The 18342-nt window shown below is 40.0% G+C and overlaps 1 protein-coding gene across 4 annotated transcripts in view; it reads right to left on the bottom strand.

Annotated features, from left to right (window-relative positions):
- Nucleotides 1-18342, bottom strand: part of STXBP6 (syntaxin binding protein 6) — a 269178-nt gene that overhangs the window by 174757 nt on the left and 76079 nt on the right. For all 4 annotated transcript variants that reach the window (XM_042235279.2, XM_027957218.3, XM_060401441.1 and 1 more), the window contains one exon: nt 17987-18175. In XM_042235279.2, the coding sequence (XP_042091213.1) occupies nt 17987-18140 (154 nt within the window). In that variant the 5' untranslated portion in view covers nt 18141-18175. The remainder of the gene's footprint in view (nt 1-17986; nt 18176-18342) is intronic.

Consider the following 18342-nt stretch of genomic DNA (forward strand, 5'->3'; position numbering starts at 1 on the left):
TTTCAATTCTGATAATAGTCCACCAAGATAGCTATTTTTAACCACTATTTTATGTAAGTGGGAACAAGGCTCAACCAGGCCAAGCTAATTCTCTCTAGGTTACACAAGGTTATACAACCAATGCGTCATAGAGCCAAGATTCAAATCCATATTTTTTTCTGTCTCCAAAATTTTTGTCCTTACACAGGGTTACTTCTGGTTACTTGGATCCTAGAAATGGATGAAACAGATTATGCACACAGAACCATCACTTGATTAGCCATTTCTGGGCCCCAGGCTTTCCCCACTTGTTACACTACGTGTGACAAAAAGCCTCAAATCAGGAGGGCTTCTGGAACTTTTCACAGTGTATCTGACTTGCCAACATACACAAGGCAACTCTTATCTTTATAAGACCTATTAGACACTTAGAGAAATGATGTTCTCCAGGGCACCTCTCATCAAAGTAAAACTTGAAAGTTCTAATTGGACTCAATGTGGTTAGGCTAAAATTAGAGTCTCCAACTCCTAAGTCTAAGTAAATCATTCCAATCCAAATCTTGTTTTCAATACTGCACAGACCAACGTATTTATGATACTAACTACACTGTATAATGCCAAGTGCTGTATCCTTAAAAGACTTTGAGTACCACCATCCTATTCTTGCCTCTTGGTCAAAATTAAACTGGTCACAGGGAAATGTAAACTCATTCCTGCAAAATTCTCCCCCACTTTCTTTTTTTTTTTTTATTTTTTTATTTTTTTTTAATTTTAGTTTTTATTTTTTAAATTTTAAAATCTTTAATTCTTACATGCATTCCCAAACATGAACCCCCTCCCACCTCCCTCCCCATCTCCCCCACTTTCTTGTGACCGGTGAGGTATCCCTGGTCCAGATTCAAAAAGCTCATTTTATGGGGAAGATTTCTTTCTTCTTCTGACCTCAACATTCACAGAGCTGTACTGTATCTCAAAATAAAGTCAGATTTTGGAAGGAAGAGAGTTTGAAATATTATGTAGAAAAATCTTGGCAACAAAACCTCTATCATATCATAGTCTCAAAGCCAGAGAATTTTATCTGGAAGACTGGCTAACAGTGATTCAGAAAGAAAAAACAATACCACAAACACACTTTTTGAAACTGAAGGAGGCATTTATAATTGTAAGTGCTCTTGGTTAGGAAGTCAATTTATGAATATGAGTGATGTAAGTTTTAGTATCAAGTTACATTTTTTTGTCCTGTAATACTTGGTTAAATATGCAAAAAACCAAGAGCAGCCAAATTAAATGATATCAAAGTCCATTTAACAGGCTGTCCTCTAAAATTCAAGGTAAAAACTGTCATCATTCAAAAGGTTCCAAGCAGGAGTCCTTAAGTATTAATGTTGAACAAATGAATGTTTCTAAAACAAGGAAATAAGCATTATGGGATAATGCTTATTTATTATTAAATAATAATTATTAAAATGTTTTAATAATAAACACAAGTGTTTATTCAGTGTGTATATCAACCCCAGCTATAATTCTCTGAGAAGGTATAAAGTGTGCAATATTAGTTGCTCAATAAATGCTCTACCATCACTGTCACCAGTAGTCTTAGAGGGGCTGCCATGTTTTGCAAATACAAATGCCTTCAGGGAAGGTATTCAGACCTCGTATCGGTCTGTAAAGGTTTTCGTAATTTATATTATTTCTCTCCTAACATGTCAGATCAGTCACTCTGAGGAATTGTCTTTTTAACAGTATGGGTGAGGGGGCAGAGTGGTTTCAGAGTGAGGAAACAGTGGTCCACAGTGATGGGTTACAAAAGGAGGGTCTGGGAGGCAAAGAATATTAGTAACTAAGAAGAGGTGAACAGAACCCCTGAAGTGAGACGCGATAGAGAAAGGGAAATGGGGGGATGGTGGTGGTAAAGACCGTCTTGAAAAACACACAGAAAGTCAAACTCCAACTCAGACTTATACTATTTCTGGAAACAAAAGTGATACTTTTAAAAGTTCCAAATCCTATAGAAAAGGGAATATTCTGACTTCTGTTTGCCTTTAGGTAAGGTATGATACATCTGAACACCTTTTGGAAACTCTCAGTATTTGAATTTAAGTTCAAAAAATGTCTTTCCCAAAGAACCGTGACATAACCATGTTCTAAGTAAATGAATGGTCTCTACAGCTCCAGCCAATGAGGTGTAACAAGTGACAAATAAATAAAAATAATTCTGTATGAAAGAGGAAACACACTAACCAACAGAACTGCTCATATGGGAACCAAGGACACTGCCCTTTTGGCAAAGAATGAGGCTCCCCTGGATGAATCCATAAACGTCAGGTCCAGAAAAGAAACACAGGTTTCCCTTTTTTAAATAGGACAAAAGGAAAAGAAGCTTCCGAACTAAATCAACCAGGTCGGACCTGATGACACTGTATGAAAAGCAAAGCTACAGCTGTTTAGAGCCACGCAAACCACACCTAAGGTTAGAACCAAAACATGTAACTTCTCAGAGAGATTTCGGGTTCCAAAAGGAGAGCCATCGTCTGCAACTACCAAGAGCCACACACTGTGCTAAGACCCTCACCTGTGTTAGGACACTTAGCTGGCACAGCAGCTGGCTCTTACCTTCTGAAAAGCTATGGAATCACTGCGAGTGGGTGAATGGGGCTTAGAGTGATTTCAAAGGGCAACTCCATGCTCACTGCTTTGGGCAACTACCTCTGAAGCCAGAAATTTTACAACAGTAGATTATGGTTCACCAGCCAGAAGTTGTTATTATTGTAGCAAAAGCTTCCAACCACTACAGCTCTAGCTGGGCCTCTCCAACCATTTTTGACTATGCATCCCCTCGATAAAAATTATGAGTATTAACTGCCAATATAGCCATACTTGTAAATTACAGGCTTGAACTACAGCCCTAAATTACAGCAATTACAAAGCATACGGAAAGATATAAATTAGAAAACAATTACATTTTAAATAGAAATCCTAACATTTTCTTCTCTTAACCCAATGGATCAGGTAGTGCATCACATTTGGAGACAATTGACATCTTGGCTTTTCACCTCAAAAATACTCTCACTAAGCACTCTCCACTTTACGGGTCCCCAAGCCCAGGAGAAAGTGAGAGAGAAGTGAGATAAGCCTACACACTTGGTCATTACAGGTAATCCATGCCCAGGTTTTTAAAATACCCAGATCCTAGAAGGGACAGAGCAACTTCCTTGATTGGCACCCGACAAGCTCTTTCCAAGAGTGAGTGGTACAAACTGCCCCTGCATACTGATGTGAAAAGGAACGGCAAAGAGATATATTTTCCAGTTCAGTTTAGCTACGAATCTCTGTCTCATCTAACCCCAGAGTCACTCCCAAGGTCAAGGTCAAAAACAAATCTGGTAAGAAGATCTGCGCACGCTTTCTTCCTTCTTTTTCTGGACTGCAGTGATTCAGTGACATTAGCCAAACCATCCAACACCACTGGGCCTCATTTTTTCATATAAATGTTGGGGCTGTATTGAGAATGACTAAGGATTCTCCTAGCTATAAAATTCTAGAGTTCTAAAAGAAAATTTCTAAGATGCTAGTTTCCCTCATCCTATTTGCTCCGTAGAGTCAAATGCTGAACCTAATAAAATGTCAGGCATGAATCATTAAGGAAATGCCCTGACCTCGGAAAGAAAGCATCATATGTTTGGCTGACATTTATCACTTCCCCATCTCTCATCTAACAACAATATAGAAGATGTCAAATGAATTAGTACATGAAGCAGACCAAAAAGATCAGGCAAGAAAGCTATCTCTTTGAAGGAACATGAGGGCTGACTCTAGGTAAGACACATACCTTCTTTCTCTTTCTCTCCAAACATAGATGTATGTGTGTTTATATGTGTGTGTCTGCGTGTGTGTGTGTTAGACCAGTGAGCACACACATACCTGCAAATGTACATGAAAAATCACATAATGTCTTAACTCTAAAGGGAGCAACCCACTCCAGCATTCTTGCCTGGAGAATCCTATGGACAGAGGAGCCTGGCAGGCTATAGTCCGCAGGGTCGCAAGAGTTGGACACGACTTAGCGACTAAACCACCACCATCACCCAAAGGGAGCAGGCATCTTATGTATGTCAACGAGCACTTGATCTAGAACTATGTTACATATCATGGAGATGATTAACCAGCTGTTAAGCACACAAAGTCATAGGATGTTTTACTTTTAGAGAGTCCTGACAAACATGGGTTTTGGGATAAGCTCATTTTGGCCCACAGAGCACTGAGATTCCAGTAGCCTCCACCATTCAGAAGCAGTGTGGAGATTTCCTCTCATAAGTTATCTCTGTGTGCCTCAATTTCCTCATCTCGAAGATGGGTATTTTTCTTTTAAGGCCAAACTAAGATCCTTATTTCTCATTGTGAAAATTTAAAAAACAAAATATCTAGCAACAGATGGTTAACTACTCTATGGCACCCAAAAATCCATTAAAATGAAGCTTATAAAGATGGTAAAATATTAAAAATTGTTACCATATAAATGAAAAAAAAGGCAAACTTTTACCTAGAATATTATAAAAGCCGGAGGGTATTAAAAAAATGTGAAAATGAAACAGTCAAAGTCACAATTTTTACATGATTTTTCCCATTTTTTCCTTTTTTCTGGTGGCACTTTATGTTTTTTGATAAAGAACACATTTACATTTATAGGAAGAAATACAGTTAAAAATTCATGAATCAAAAACAGTTTTTGATTCACAAGGTGGAAAGGATTCTAACCAAAGAAAAAACTTCTGTAACTGCTGTTGACTCATACTAGCCAGAAAATCTGAGGACAACTCAATTCTATTGCTTCCTCTTATGAGAATAAAAACTTCAATCTCCAGGAATCAAGCTTGGATACACTCTTGTCATCTTGAATCCACTTGCTTCTCAGTGCAGCATAATTTGTTAAACTAATACAAACATTAAAATGTAGCTGGGCATGAGGTCTACACCCTAAACTACATATAAGCCACATGTGGTGGGTAAAAATAATCTGTGTTAAAATGATATGTGAAGGGGGGAGGAACATAGTATGAATAGTCTCAGGGAGATTTTTAATAAAAATGGAGTCTCCATTTTCCCCTTGAAAGCTGGCTTTGAGGAAATATGGAACTAAAAATGATTACAGAGAGAAAAGAACATTCAGGGAAAGTTTTGATATATTCAGTGCTCATTAAATAATCATTTATTCTCCTGTAATATGAACTCTTTCTTCAGGAAAAACATTCAGAACTCTTCCGAAAATGTGAGGTAACAACATCCCACTGTAGGTTACAATGGAAGCGTTTAGAAATTGCTCATTTTTGGTGATTCTTCAAGGGCAAAGGAATCAGAGAAATCTACATTTTTCTTCTGGGCAACTGGGCCATTAGGAGAATAAAAACTCCTGCTCAGTAACATGATGAATTCCAAGGGAATTCGAAGACCACCCAGCAGCATCTTAGTGTGAATAACAGCAAGTTTAAAAAAAAAAAAGAAGAAGAAAGGAAACAGTCCAGCTCACGGCCCAGAGCTCCAACCCAGGAAGTGAGCCCAAACCAGCCATCTCAGCAGCAGAGGGACTTTGCCTGATTCCTCCCTGATACTTCCTCTGTTCCACAAAGGGAGGGGGTGTGTACACACAGATCCTGCCCTCCAGGGGCTAGCAGTCGGTGAACAGAAAGCAAATTGACAAACACCACTTAGCGATGTGAGCACTATCATGGAGATGATACGAGAGGCCAGAGAGAAATGTGAGCTAAGCCCAGCGCACAGTAATTAACTGGTCATCTGATCTTAGGTAACCCTCACTGTCCTTGTGGTCATTTATAGCTTCTTCTGGAAAATACTTGTGGTTGGGCATGACTATAACTGGCATGGGAATATCACCCTATTCATCTTCTCTCTCTCTCTCTAAAGGAAGGGTAACAGGAAAGAGCTGGGCAAACAAGAACCTGATCTGGGCTGCAAAGCTGGGTCCACAGGCGTTTGCACCAGCCTCTCCCACAACTGCTATTTGCTTAACAGTGCACTTGATTGACCCCGGAGAATGCTTTGTTTTATTTTGCTTCAATTTTTCTTTTGATCCAGTGAAGATAGGTGAAGGAAAATAACATCTCCCATTTCAAGAACAGGAACGCCACAACTAAGCCAGTCCTCTCTGCCTACAAAACGGGATAAAGGGGCCTCAACACAAGGACTTCAGCATCCAATAGACCCAACAGTGCACAAATACTCATGAGATCAGAGTGAATGACTTCAAACTCTCAGAAACGGAAGGGCAGAAAGATGTCCCCTAGTATCCCAGTTTGGGGTGGGGATAATCTGGAACCAAGAATGAAGAGAAGCTAAGTTTAGAAATTGGGAGTCAGAAAGACCTTGAGATCCCCGGCGGGGTGGGACACAGAGGGGAGGAGAAAGTGAAGTTGAAAGGGAAAGGGGAAAAGCGTGGAAGGAGAGGCGAGAAAATCCCACAACAAATCTGGGTTTTCGTGTGATTTGTGTCCCACGTGACACAAAGGGTCACAGAAGCCTATCAGACATATGCTAACATGTTTTCTAAACACTGCAGATGGATTATGCCTGTCTGGCAAGGACAAGTGAATGCCCCACTGCTTGACAAGGTAATAACATTCCTCATAAAACTGAGCACCTTCTAGGAATCAGGCCTTATATATATACACACACACAAAGTTCAGCTAACTGGAGATATGAAAATATTATTTCCATTTTATAGATGAGAAAACTGAGGCTCAAAGACTTAAAAGACCTAGTAGAGCCAATATTTTATCCTGAAGCACTCTTGCGCCTACGCCCGTGCTCTGCACAGTTAAGCTGGGAGAAGGTAGGAAGTATGGGGAAATGAGGTGGATGCAAGAGCCTTTGACTACAACTTACTGACGAATGAAACCCTGATGACCCTTAATGCACAACACAACAGCGAAGAGCACTAACCTCTAAAAGGGGTAAAAATCACGGCCACTGAAGAACACACCTGCAGGAATTAAAACCCTGCCTGCTGCTCAGCTGCTGTTTAGGACGTAGGCCAGGTTCCCAGCGCCTTGCCAGCCGCGTTCCAGGAGGAGCGCTGCCTTAGTTTGCAATCGCCGGAACCACCGCTTGCTCTACCTTTGCAATTAGTCAAAACTAATCAAAACGAACACAAGTGAGTCAGCTGTGAAATCCCTGTTCTTTACCATGGGCTGTGTGGTGGGAGAGTGCACAGATGGAGTTTCCTTTTTAAAGGAAATGTTTTGGCACTGGCCTCTGTTAAACAGTTTTCCCTTGTTTCCATCTGGTTTTAGTATTGGGACACGTACATGAGAGAATGGAAAAAGAAAATTCTGTTGGCGTGCTAAACCACTAGAAAAGCTGAAGTGGTCGACAGCACATCCTCCCAATCCTTGGAGACTAAAGCGCTTTGTGCAAGGAATGTTGTCACATTGATATTAAGGAAAGGGAGAGTTCGGTTTCTTGGTTCCAGGCCTGTCCTAAAGTATTTTTTTTTTAATGTGCACAGATGGAAAGGAAAGGGACCCAGATCTGAGTCTCAGCCTTATCACCATCTAGCTGCCAGCCCCTGGGCAGTGTCTCAACCACTCTACACCCTAGCTAGCTCCTGTAAAGTAGAAACTGCAACAAAAGCCACGTCACAAGGCTATTGTGAGGATTAAGTGAGATAACACCTGTTAAGTGGTTTGCTCTCCATTTTTGGACTCTGCTTATTCATAAGGCTTTAGAAAAGACAAATGATTATTACCACTGCTTTTCACAGGAAAGGATCTAGAACCATCGAGGAAACTCTAAAAGACACTTAAAGGCATCTATTTGTTTCATTGCATAAATGAAGAAAAGCTCATACATCGTGGTGCTCTTGTGAGGAGCCTCTCAGAACTTTCCAGGGGAATCAATCTTCTGTAAGACTCAAATACATCCTCTGACACTCTCACTCTATTGCGGGGTTTCCTTAACAGCCCAGCTACTAGTGTAGAGGACTGTCACTGTCCAGCCAAAACCAACCAAAGCCTAAACTGGTAGAAAAGTAGAGTAATCCCAAAATGTGACTATCTCTAGAGCCGGGTGAGGGAGGGTGAGAGAAGATGCTTGGTTTGGGAAGATCTCTGTCATACGACTCTTATGCCTAAGAGACAGAGAGAGGAGCACAGGGTCTAAGGGAATATAGGCCTAGAATCAAACCACCTGGGTTTAAATCTCTGATCTGTAACTCACAAACCCATGACCGTGGGCCAGCCAATTGACTTCCGGAGGCTGTTTCCTCATCTACAAAATGAAGATGGTACTGTTATCTACCTCATAACATTGTTAGAAGCATTAAATAAGTTAATATACGTAAGGGGCATAGAACCATGCCCAATATATTGGTCAATTTATTGAGTTCCTACTCAATAAATACTATTACTACTATTAGTATTATTACTGCTCCTAAATCAAAGAGGAGCTGGCGCTTCCCTAACTGTACTGAGCACTGAAGCATGCGATGGAGTCACGGTAGGTGCTACACCAAAGGTTATTTACAAATGACGCCAGGTGGCAACATTTACTCAGCCAGAAGATGTTTCAGAAGAAAACCCTCTCTTTTAAGTTCATGTAACCAACCAGTGGTCACATACAGTTGTGAGAGCCGGACCATAGAGAAGGCAGAATGCCCAAGAATTGATGTCTTTGAACTGCGGATGCTGGAGAAGATTCCTGAAAGTGCCTTGGACAGCAAGGAGATCAAACCAGTCAATCTGAAAGGAGATCAACCCTGAATATTCACTGGAAAGACTTATGCTGAAGCTCTAGTATTTTGGTCATCTGATGCAAACAGATGACTCACTGGAAAAGTCCCTGATGCTGGGGAAGGTCAAGTGCAGAAGGAGAAGACAGCATCAGAGGATGAGAAGGCTAGACAGCATTAAGGATGCAATGAGCATGGGCAAACTCTAGGAGATGGTGAGGGACAGGGAGGCCTGGGTGCTGCAGTCCATGGTGTGGCAAAGAGTCAGACATGACTGGGCAACCGAACAACCACCACCACCACCACCAAGGATATCATCCTTGCAAATGCTTTAATCCAATTTGTCTCCACACATAACACAAAAGGGCCAAATTCTCAATGTGAAGTATAATAGAAGACATTATATTTTTCTAAATAAAAAAGGATGTGGAAAGATTCATGTAATCAAGACACTGGAAATAACTTTGCTTTTTATTGCACTGTCTTCTAGAGCTACCTACAGTTTTAGGGCTGGATTTACGTGCCCAATCTCTACAATGAAGAGATAAAAGCCTCACCCTGATGTATATCTCAAATGGAGGAAAGTCTATTACTCAAAAACCTCGGAAATGAAATAGAAGACACAGTACAGGTCAAAACTGTAGATACAGTAGAGACCAAAACGGTTCAACGTCTTTATGAATTTTGAAGAGTTGGGGAGAAACCTGCTCTTTAAAACATGGTTCACTCTACACCACAGCTCCTCTTGGAAAAAATGGTGAAGTGCTGTGGTAGTTCCAGCACAGCCACTGAGGTGACAAGGAGTGAGTGGATTTCAGTCACTTCAAAAGTGGTAACCTGGGACATCTCTGAAGAACACCGGTGCCTTCATCTGGGAAAAGAAATATACACCACCTAAGCAAGGTAGGGACATTTTGAGGATTAACTGCAATTAAAACAAGACAACAAAACAGAGACAGGATGATTTTTATTTTCACCTATATAATACCTGAAAGATATTTTCAATATTTACTACTTTTATAGTAAAGAATAACAAATATAGCTCATTATTATAGTGGTCTTGTATTTCTTCTTTCATTGTTAATAGCTCTGTCCATCTCTGAGTTCAATGTAGATTTCTTCATTTTTCGTGGATAAAAACTCTTGGAAAGTGAGCTCACCACTCCTGAATAAATCATTTCTATCAAGGTCAAAGTTCACCTGTCTTGTATTTTTCCTTTTCTTTCCTCTAATATCTATAGATCTTGAGACAAGATCTAGTCTGAGTTTAGAAAGTAGATAAAAAGAATTTCTTTCTTATGCCAGGTCTCTGACAATTACTTTTGGTTAAATTAATTCCAATAGCAAACTATAAAGAATGTTCTCAAATTCTCATAATTGTTTTGCATATCCATTTGGATTATTAACAAATTGAATTTATCCCTATGTGATATATATGAAATAGGAATGAAATTTGCTATTAAAATTTTCAAGAAGGTTCAGAACCCTAGACCCTTAGAGCCCAAAGGAAGCTTTGAACTTGTGAAATGAATTGAATCCCAACAAAATTCAAACTTTGATGATGGCCAACCAAGAAGAAAGAGACCAATATGTATTCTTTAGATAGAACTGAGTACCAAAAACATCCTATTATGTCAGGTATACCAATAAGCCAACCCAGAGAATTCCCCAAGACAGTGCAGTTTCTCAACTTTTGGCTTCAGTATCTCACGCATACTTTCAGGTAAGTTTCCCTGCTACCTCTCATGCTGTATTTAGTAGGGCCTAAGTGGAACCTTAGCCTCTTGATGAAAGTGAAAGAGGAGAGTGAAAAAGTAGGCTTAAAGCTCAACATTCAGAAAACGAAGATCATGGCATCCAATCCCATCACTTCATGGCAAATAGATGGGGAAACAGTGGAAGCAGTGGCTGACTTTATTTTGGGGGGCTCCAAAAATCACTGCAGATGGTGATTGCAGCCATGAAATTAAAAGACGCTTACTCCTTGGAAGGAAAGTTATGACCAACCTAGACAGGATATTAAAAAGCAGAGACATTACTTTGTCTACAAAGGTCCATCTAGTCAAGGCTATGGTTTTTCCAGTGGTCATGTATGGATGTGAGAGTTGGACTATAAAGAAAGCTGAGCACTGAAGAACTGATGCTTTTGAACTGTGGTGTTGGAGAACACTCTTGAGAGTCCCTTGGACTGCAAGGAGATCCAACCAATCCATCCTAAATGAGATTAGTCCTGAGTGTTCATTGGAAGCACTGATGCTAAAGCTGAAACTCTAATACTTTGGCCACCTGATGCAAAGAGCTGACTCATTGGAAAAGACACTCATGCTGGGAAAGATTAAAGGCAGGAGGAGAAGGGGACGACAGAGGATGAGATGGTAGGATGGCATCACCGACTCAACGGACATGGATTTGGGTGGACTCAGGGAGTTGGTGATGGACAGGGAGGCCTGGCATGCTGCAGTTCATGCAGTTGCAAAGAATTGGACATGACTGAGTGACTGAACTGAACTGAAGTGGAACCAGGGCATCTGTAAAGTTCTAGAGGTTACTCTAAGAAACACCTAGGACTGGTAGCCATGGAGATAAAGAATATTATTGCCAAGACCAATGCTAACACACATCATTACCTTCCATGGGATCTATTTTACATAAATAATTTCATCAAAGATCATTCAGGACTCTTTTTAATAAGAAAATTTTGCTCTCTACAAATCTAAAATCATTTTGAAAAGATTAAGATTCTCAGTTTTAACACAATATGTAGAAGAATGTATTAATCACAAAATTTAAAGTTTCTTCATGCTCCTTCTATGGAGATAATGAGCAGCAGGCAAGGAAACATGTTTATCCATTTAGAGATATGAAGGGTAACATTATACATTATGCATACTGAATTAAAACAGATCAGGAAAATCGATTTTAAACATGGAAATTATGGAATGTTCAGTAGGTAATTAGCCTCTAATAGTAAATTGATATTAACTTCTTAGCAAGTTTCTAGTTTAGCCTTGTAGGCCCAAATATCATGGAGGGGGCAACTGACTATAGAAATAGTTGTAGGCAAAGCTTACTTCACAATTTGAATGAGCCCACAGTTCCAAGTTATAAACTCCACATTGTCATGAGGTATTTAGCAAGCTATGCACTTAAAGTTTTGAACTTGTCAACTGAATTGAATCCCAGCAAAATTTAGAGCTTTGACAATGGCCAACCAAGAAGAAAGAGACTAAGATGTTTTCTTTAGATAGGACTGAGTACCAAAAGCACACTTATGTCAAGTATACCAGTAAGACAACCCAGAGAATAATTCCTCAAGACAGTGAAATAAAAACATATGTTCACATAAAGACATGTACATAGAGGTTCATAACAAGAATGCTCAAACTGCCGCACAATTGCACTCATCTCACATGCTAGTAAAGTAATGCTCAAAATTCTCCAAACCAGGCTTCAGCAATACATGAACCGTGAACTCCCTGATGTTCAAGCTGGTTTTAGAAAAGGCAGAGGAACCAGAGATCAAATTGCCTACATCTGCTGGATCATGGGAAAAGCAAGAGAGTTCCAGAAAAACATCTATTTCTGCTTTATTGACTATGCCAAAGCCTTTGACTGTGTGGATCACAATAAACTGTGGAAAATTCTGAAAAGATGGGAATATCAGACCACCTAACCTGCCTCTTGAGAAACCTATATGCAGGTCAGGAGCAACAGTTAGAACCGGACATGGAACAACAGACTGGTTCCAAATAGGAAAAGGAGTACGTCAAGGCTGTATATTGTCACCCTGCTTATTTAACTCCTATGCAGAGTACATCATGAGAAATGCTGGACTGGAAGAAACACAAGCTGGAATCAAGATTGCTGGGAGAAATATCAATAACCTCAGATATGCAGATGACACCACCCTTAAGGCAGAAAGTGAAGAGGAACTAAAAAGCCTCTTGATGAAAGTGAAAGAGAAGAGTGAAAAAGTTAGCTTAAAGCTGAACATTCAGAAAACGAAGATCATGGCATCCGGTCCCATCACTTCATGGCAAATAGATGGGGAAACAGTGGGAACAGTGTCAGACTTTATTTTTTGGGGCTCCAAAATAACTGCAGATGGTGACTGCAGCAATGAAGTTAAAAGACACTTACTCCTTGGAAGAAAAGTTATGACCAACCTAGATATCATATTCAAAAGCAGAGACATTACTTTGCTGACTAAGGTCCATCTAGTCAAGGCTATGGTTTTTCCTGTGGTCATGTATGGATGTGAGAGTTGGACTGTGAAGGGGGCTGAGCGCTGAAGAATTGATGCTTTTGAACTGTGGTGTTGGAGAAGACTCTTGAGAGTCCCTTGGACTGCAAGGAGATCCAACCAGTCCATTCTGAAGGAGATCAACCCTGGGATTTCTTTGGAAGGAATGATGCTAAAGCTGAAGCTCCAGTACTTTGGCCACTTCATGTGAAGAGTTGACTTATTGGAAAAGACTCTGATGCTGGGAGGGATTGGGGGCAGGAGGAGAAGGGGACGACCAAGAATAAGATGGCTGGATGGCATCACGGACTCGATGGACGTGAGTCTGAGTGAACTCCGGGAGATGGTGATGGACAGGGAGGCCTGGTGTGCTGCGATTCATGGGGTCACAAAGAGTCAGACAAAACTGAGCAACTGAATTGAACTGAACAATTTTATTTATTATTTATAATAACAAAATATCAGAACTCAGATGTCTGCTTATATGCAAGTGAATAAAAAATTATTTTATAACTATTCAGTAGAATACTAACCAGCAATAAAATGAACCATCAATGCTTCAATTTAAGCATCTATTGTGTTTATACTTGGCAATGTTCCCAGTGCTACAGGAACTGGGAACACACTGAGACACAGATCAGATAGATGGAAGCACAGGTTTGCAGTGATTCACAGCTGCCTCTGTCCGAGGGCTCAAAAGACCATCTAGAATAACTTCTCGTAACTATAAAGGAGAGCGTAGTTGCTACCCCTCTTCTGGCGCAGACTGAGATAAGACAGTTAAATAATTCTTATGATCATCCCACTAGTGACTCTGTAAGACATTTTTGAGAATCAATTTTTTCAGGATATATTTCACTTCAGTTCAGTTACTCCATCATGTCTGACTCTTTGCGACCCCATGAATCTCAGCACGCCAGGCCTCCCTGTCCATCACCAACTCCTGGAGTTCACCCAAATGCACGTCCATCGAGTCGGTGATGCCATCCAGCCATCTCATCCTCTGTGGTCCCCTTCTCCTCCTGCCCCCAATCCCTCCCAGCATCAGTCTTTTCCGATGAGTCAACTCTTCGCATGAGGTGGCCAAAGTACTGGAGTTTCAGCTTCAGCATCATTCCCCTCCAAAGAAATCCCAGGGCTGATCTCCTTCAGAATGGACTGGTTGGATCTCCTTGCAGTCCAAGGGACTCTCAAGAGTAAATATATCTCAAGATATATTTACACATAATAAAATGTAACTACTTTAAGTATGTATTTTGATGAGTTGTGAAAAATGTATGCACCCAAGTAACTACCACCACAATCAACAACGTATAGAACACTTACAGCACTGCAAGAAATCCCCTCATGTTTCTTTGCAGTCAGTCACCAGTTCCACCACCTGGCAACACCAATGGGCTTCCTGTCACTATAGCTTAAGTTGTATCCATTCTAGAATTTAATATAAATAGAATCATATAGCATGTGGTCATTTCTGTTTTTTCTTCTTCACCCAATACAAGGTTTCTGAGATTCCTCTATGTTGTTACATGTATTGATGGTTCATTTTTATCACCAGTTAGTATTCCACTGCATAGTTATAAAATAATTTGCTTATTCACTCACATATAGGTGGACATCTGAGTTCTGATTTTTGGTTATTATAAATAATAAATAAAACTGTTATGAACTTCTATCTACATGTCTTTATATGGACATGTTTTTATTTCCCTTGGGTAAATGCCTAGGAATAGATTCGTTGAGTCATACGTATGCAAGTTCACCTTTATAAACAACCTGTCAAATTGTTTACCAAAGCAGTTCTATCATTTTTACATTTCCACTAGCAAAAATGAGAGCTCAAATTACTCTACATGTTTGCTAACACTTGGTATTCTCAGTTTTTTAAAGTTCAGCCGTTACTGAAAAGAAAAAGTGGAAACCAATATTTTAGAATGTTAATCATAGAGGCATCTCAGTAGTAAGTATCTGCATACAATCCAAGAAGTCAGCCAGGAAGTCCAATGAGAAACACTCAAATTCTATCCCAAAGCTCCATGAATGAACTGGAGAGGTTATTTCTCTCCTTGTGTGCATGCATGCTAAGCCGCTTCAGTTGCGTCCAACTTACACAATTATAACATAACTCAAGAAAGAGTTTATTTCCCCTGATTCAGCACCATTTTGGATTCCCCTAGAGGATACAACCCACTCTGAAAAATAAGTCGTCTCCTGATCACAGGCCTTTCCTACTCAGACGGCCAAACACAGAAAAAATTCAAACACAGAAAAGCATTAGTAAAAGACATTCAGTATATAAAACAGCCATGCTGACATGCGTACACTGGCAAGCTTTGAAAGCTTTGATAGTCTTCTCTTTATAAAAAGAATATAACTCTTTATGCAGTATGAAATGTGGTTAAAAATTATTTGCAGACATTGCCTTAATTTGGACAAATTTTGCCTGTTCAACATGGAGAGCTGGTTTTCATCAACCAAACCACAAGGGCTGAAGGGCTTGGACTCCCAGAAAGCAGAGGGGGTTCGCTCTGATAGCAGGAAGGAACAGCTGTCATTCCAGGGCCCTGCTTCCACTGCAGTCTCCTAGGTAAGCTGAGATACAAAGACTCAACAGGACTGAACAGGAGATAAGGCGGAACTCAGAATCCAGCTCACCTTTCAAAGAAGCCGCCCTTCCCTCTGCCTGGAATGCCCCCCACACCCACACCACCTATTTTCAGAACCAAGGAGCCCTACTTTTCCTGCAGTTCTGGGTTCTCTCAAACAATCCAAATCCTCCTAACACATGCTTTCAAATCATTATATTTTTCCTCTTTAACCTTTTCACAGTTAATAATTATGTTTATTTTGGTGAGTAAAATATTAACGACTACTGCTCCTTCCCCACTGAACAACGTAAGTGTCATGAGCTTTTCTCCTAACTGAACCCACCATGAGTGCTCAGTATATAAAAATTCCTTAGTAAAATTTGCATAATTACTTGTTAATTAAAACAATGTTTTATCAGAAATGTATTGATAGGCCTCTATGCTTTGCATAAGATAGAAACTAAAGGTGGCTGTTTCTTTCTCAATTATGAGAAAATTCAAACTGCAAAAAAACCGTGGTTGTCAAAGTTGCCTGGTCTTCTCCTGCCCCAGTTTCCATTAAACCAGCTGCTTTAATGTCAGATCTGCTTTGTCAACCAATCCTCTCAAAATTCAAATCCATGAAAAGGATGAAGACTTTCAGAACTCAAGACTCTCCTACATTAGAATGTCACAGAAAAGCAAGTCTCATAGTTTCAGACTTTCAACCTGAAGGTCCTGGTAATTTATAAAGGAAACGCAGTTACCCAATAAGTCCCCAGTTACTATTCCCTATGGCAAATGGTCAAAGTCTTTCACTGAGAGGAGGAGGTTAGAGGACCCAGGTAACATTACCAACTTCATGATCAGCAATAGGCTGACAATAGCATGTGCCTTAAAGGTAAACAAAACCATCCTCTTCAGACTTCCCTCGTGGTCCAGCGGTTAAGACTCCATACTTCCAAAGCAGGGGGCACAGGTACAATCTGTGGTCAGGGAACTAGGATCCCACATGCCACCTGGGTGAGGCCAAAAACAAAAATGCCCTTTTTTCATCCACCTTTTCTGCACCTACCTGTCTTCAAGAAATCTCAAGGGAACGGTGAGAGAATTGAGCTCAAGAAAATTAGAATCACTGTGCATCCACGCTCATCCCAGGTTCAGCTCAGCCCAAAAACAAAACAAAATTTAGTTTAATGCCTTCTATTCACTATCAGTACAAGCAAAAACTCCAGAACTGAAATTTAAAGATGTGAAAATACTTTTAAGACCTGAACCTCACTTACAAAATACTAGGAAGGTATTAGGAGAGGCTACTGAAGTCTTGAGTCCCTATTGCGTAGCAAGCACTGCCCAGCACATTAAAGGAATGCAAATATCTTCCAACCCATCACCAATTGTATTAACCTAATCACTACTGGGGTTAAAGAAAGACCAGTATTTCAGGGTCAATCCTCATTCTAACCACTGAGAAGGCATTCTTACCAAACAGCTCTCCGTTTCCATTTCATTTTACACTAAGGCACAGTCCTACTGTTATCTTTACATTTTCTTTCTGGAAAAAAGCTATCGCTACCCTGAAATAAGTTCTGATAAGGAAATGAGCAAAGGCTTAATTCTTAAAAAAAAAAAAAAAAGAAGCTAAAAATGGGTCCAAAAATAAAGTTTTATTCCCAAGCCACAACTGGAGAAACTTAGGGGGGGAAAGAAAAGATGAATAAAGGCAAGACTAATTTTTCCACTGCCCAGTTACAAGAAATATCAGAAACATTACAAATGTTCTAGGTCCTCAGATTAGCATCACCCAGAGCTCCATAGAAAACTTATCCAAATTTTATCTCAAAAAAACTTGGGATGAATCCACAGTAAGTTCCACAGATCTCCTACAATCACAAACAGAAAGAGGAAAAAAAAAAATAATCACACAAAATTCTAAGCTTAATGGAACAGATGCCTCTTCCTGACAAGGAACAGCTGTCGGGCAAAGCTGTGATTTATGAGCTGAAGCTACTTTCTCACATTCCATACGGTGTCGATATTTATCTTGAGACCAACTATTACTGATTACTGGCAACTGTTGAGAAAAAAATTTTAAAAAGTCCGTGAAACTCAGGCTGCTGGTAGTAATAATTATCCAAATACAAGGAGGCGTTCTAAAACAAAAATCTCAAGAGGATAGCCCACTTTATGTCAAGGCCCTAGTGAAGGGAAAGTATGGACAAGCAGGAGCTCTTAATGAAATGGAAAACACATTAAAACTGCACTTCATTACCTCTGCATATAAGGCAACCTCAAAAGTCAAGATGCCATGAGTCTCCAAGGATCAAGGAAGACAACAGACAGGCAAAGAGTGGAAGGCAGCCATTTCAAGCCGTGAACTGTAACCCTCCTGGATACTAGAATTAACTGCTGCAAAACAGAAGACATCTTTAATAATATTCATATCATTTTTATTACCTGACAGGCAGATGTAAGTTAAATATTCGCCTTGACCTCCAGTTGCCAAGAAAGGAATCTTTTTCTTTGTCCTCCTCTTGACCTGGACAGCTCCCAACATCCTTTCATCAAGAGGTGCAAAAATTTCCTTGCTGATCGCAGATTTGACACTCATTGTCAACCAAGTAACCAGGGCACGCAGTGAGTTTTCTAGAGAAGAAAAAGAAAAGGCAGGTTGGAATTGGCAATATTGTAAAGAGACACACAAGAATGAGCAGTAGATTATGATCCAACCACCCCACTCCCAGGCAAATATCCAGAAAAAGACAAAAACTCTATTAGCAATATAAATGGCTGTCAATAGATGAATGGATAAA

Source organism: Ovis aries, chromosome 18 (genome assembly GCF_016772045.2).
Source record: "Ovis aries strain OAR_USU_Benz2616 breed Rambouillet chromosome 18, ARS-UI_Ramb_v3.0, whole genome shotgun sequence".
Lineage (NCBI taxonomy): Eukaryota > Metazoa > Chordata > Mammalia > Artiodactyla > Bovidae > Ovis > Ovis aries.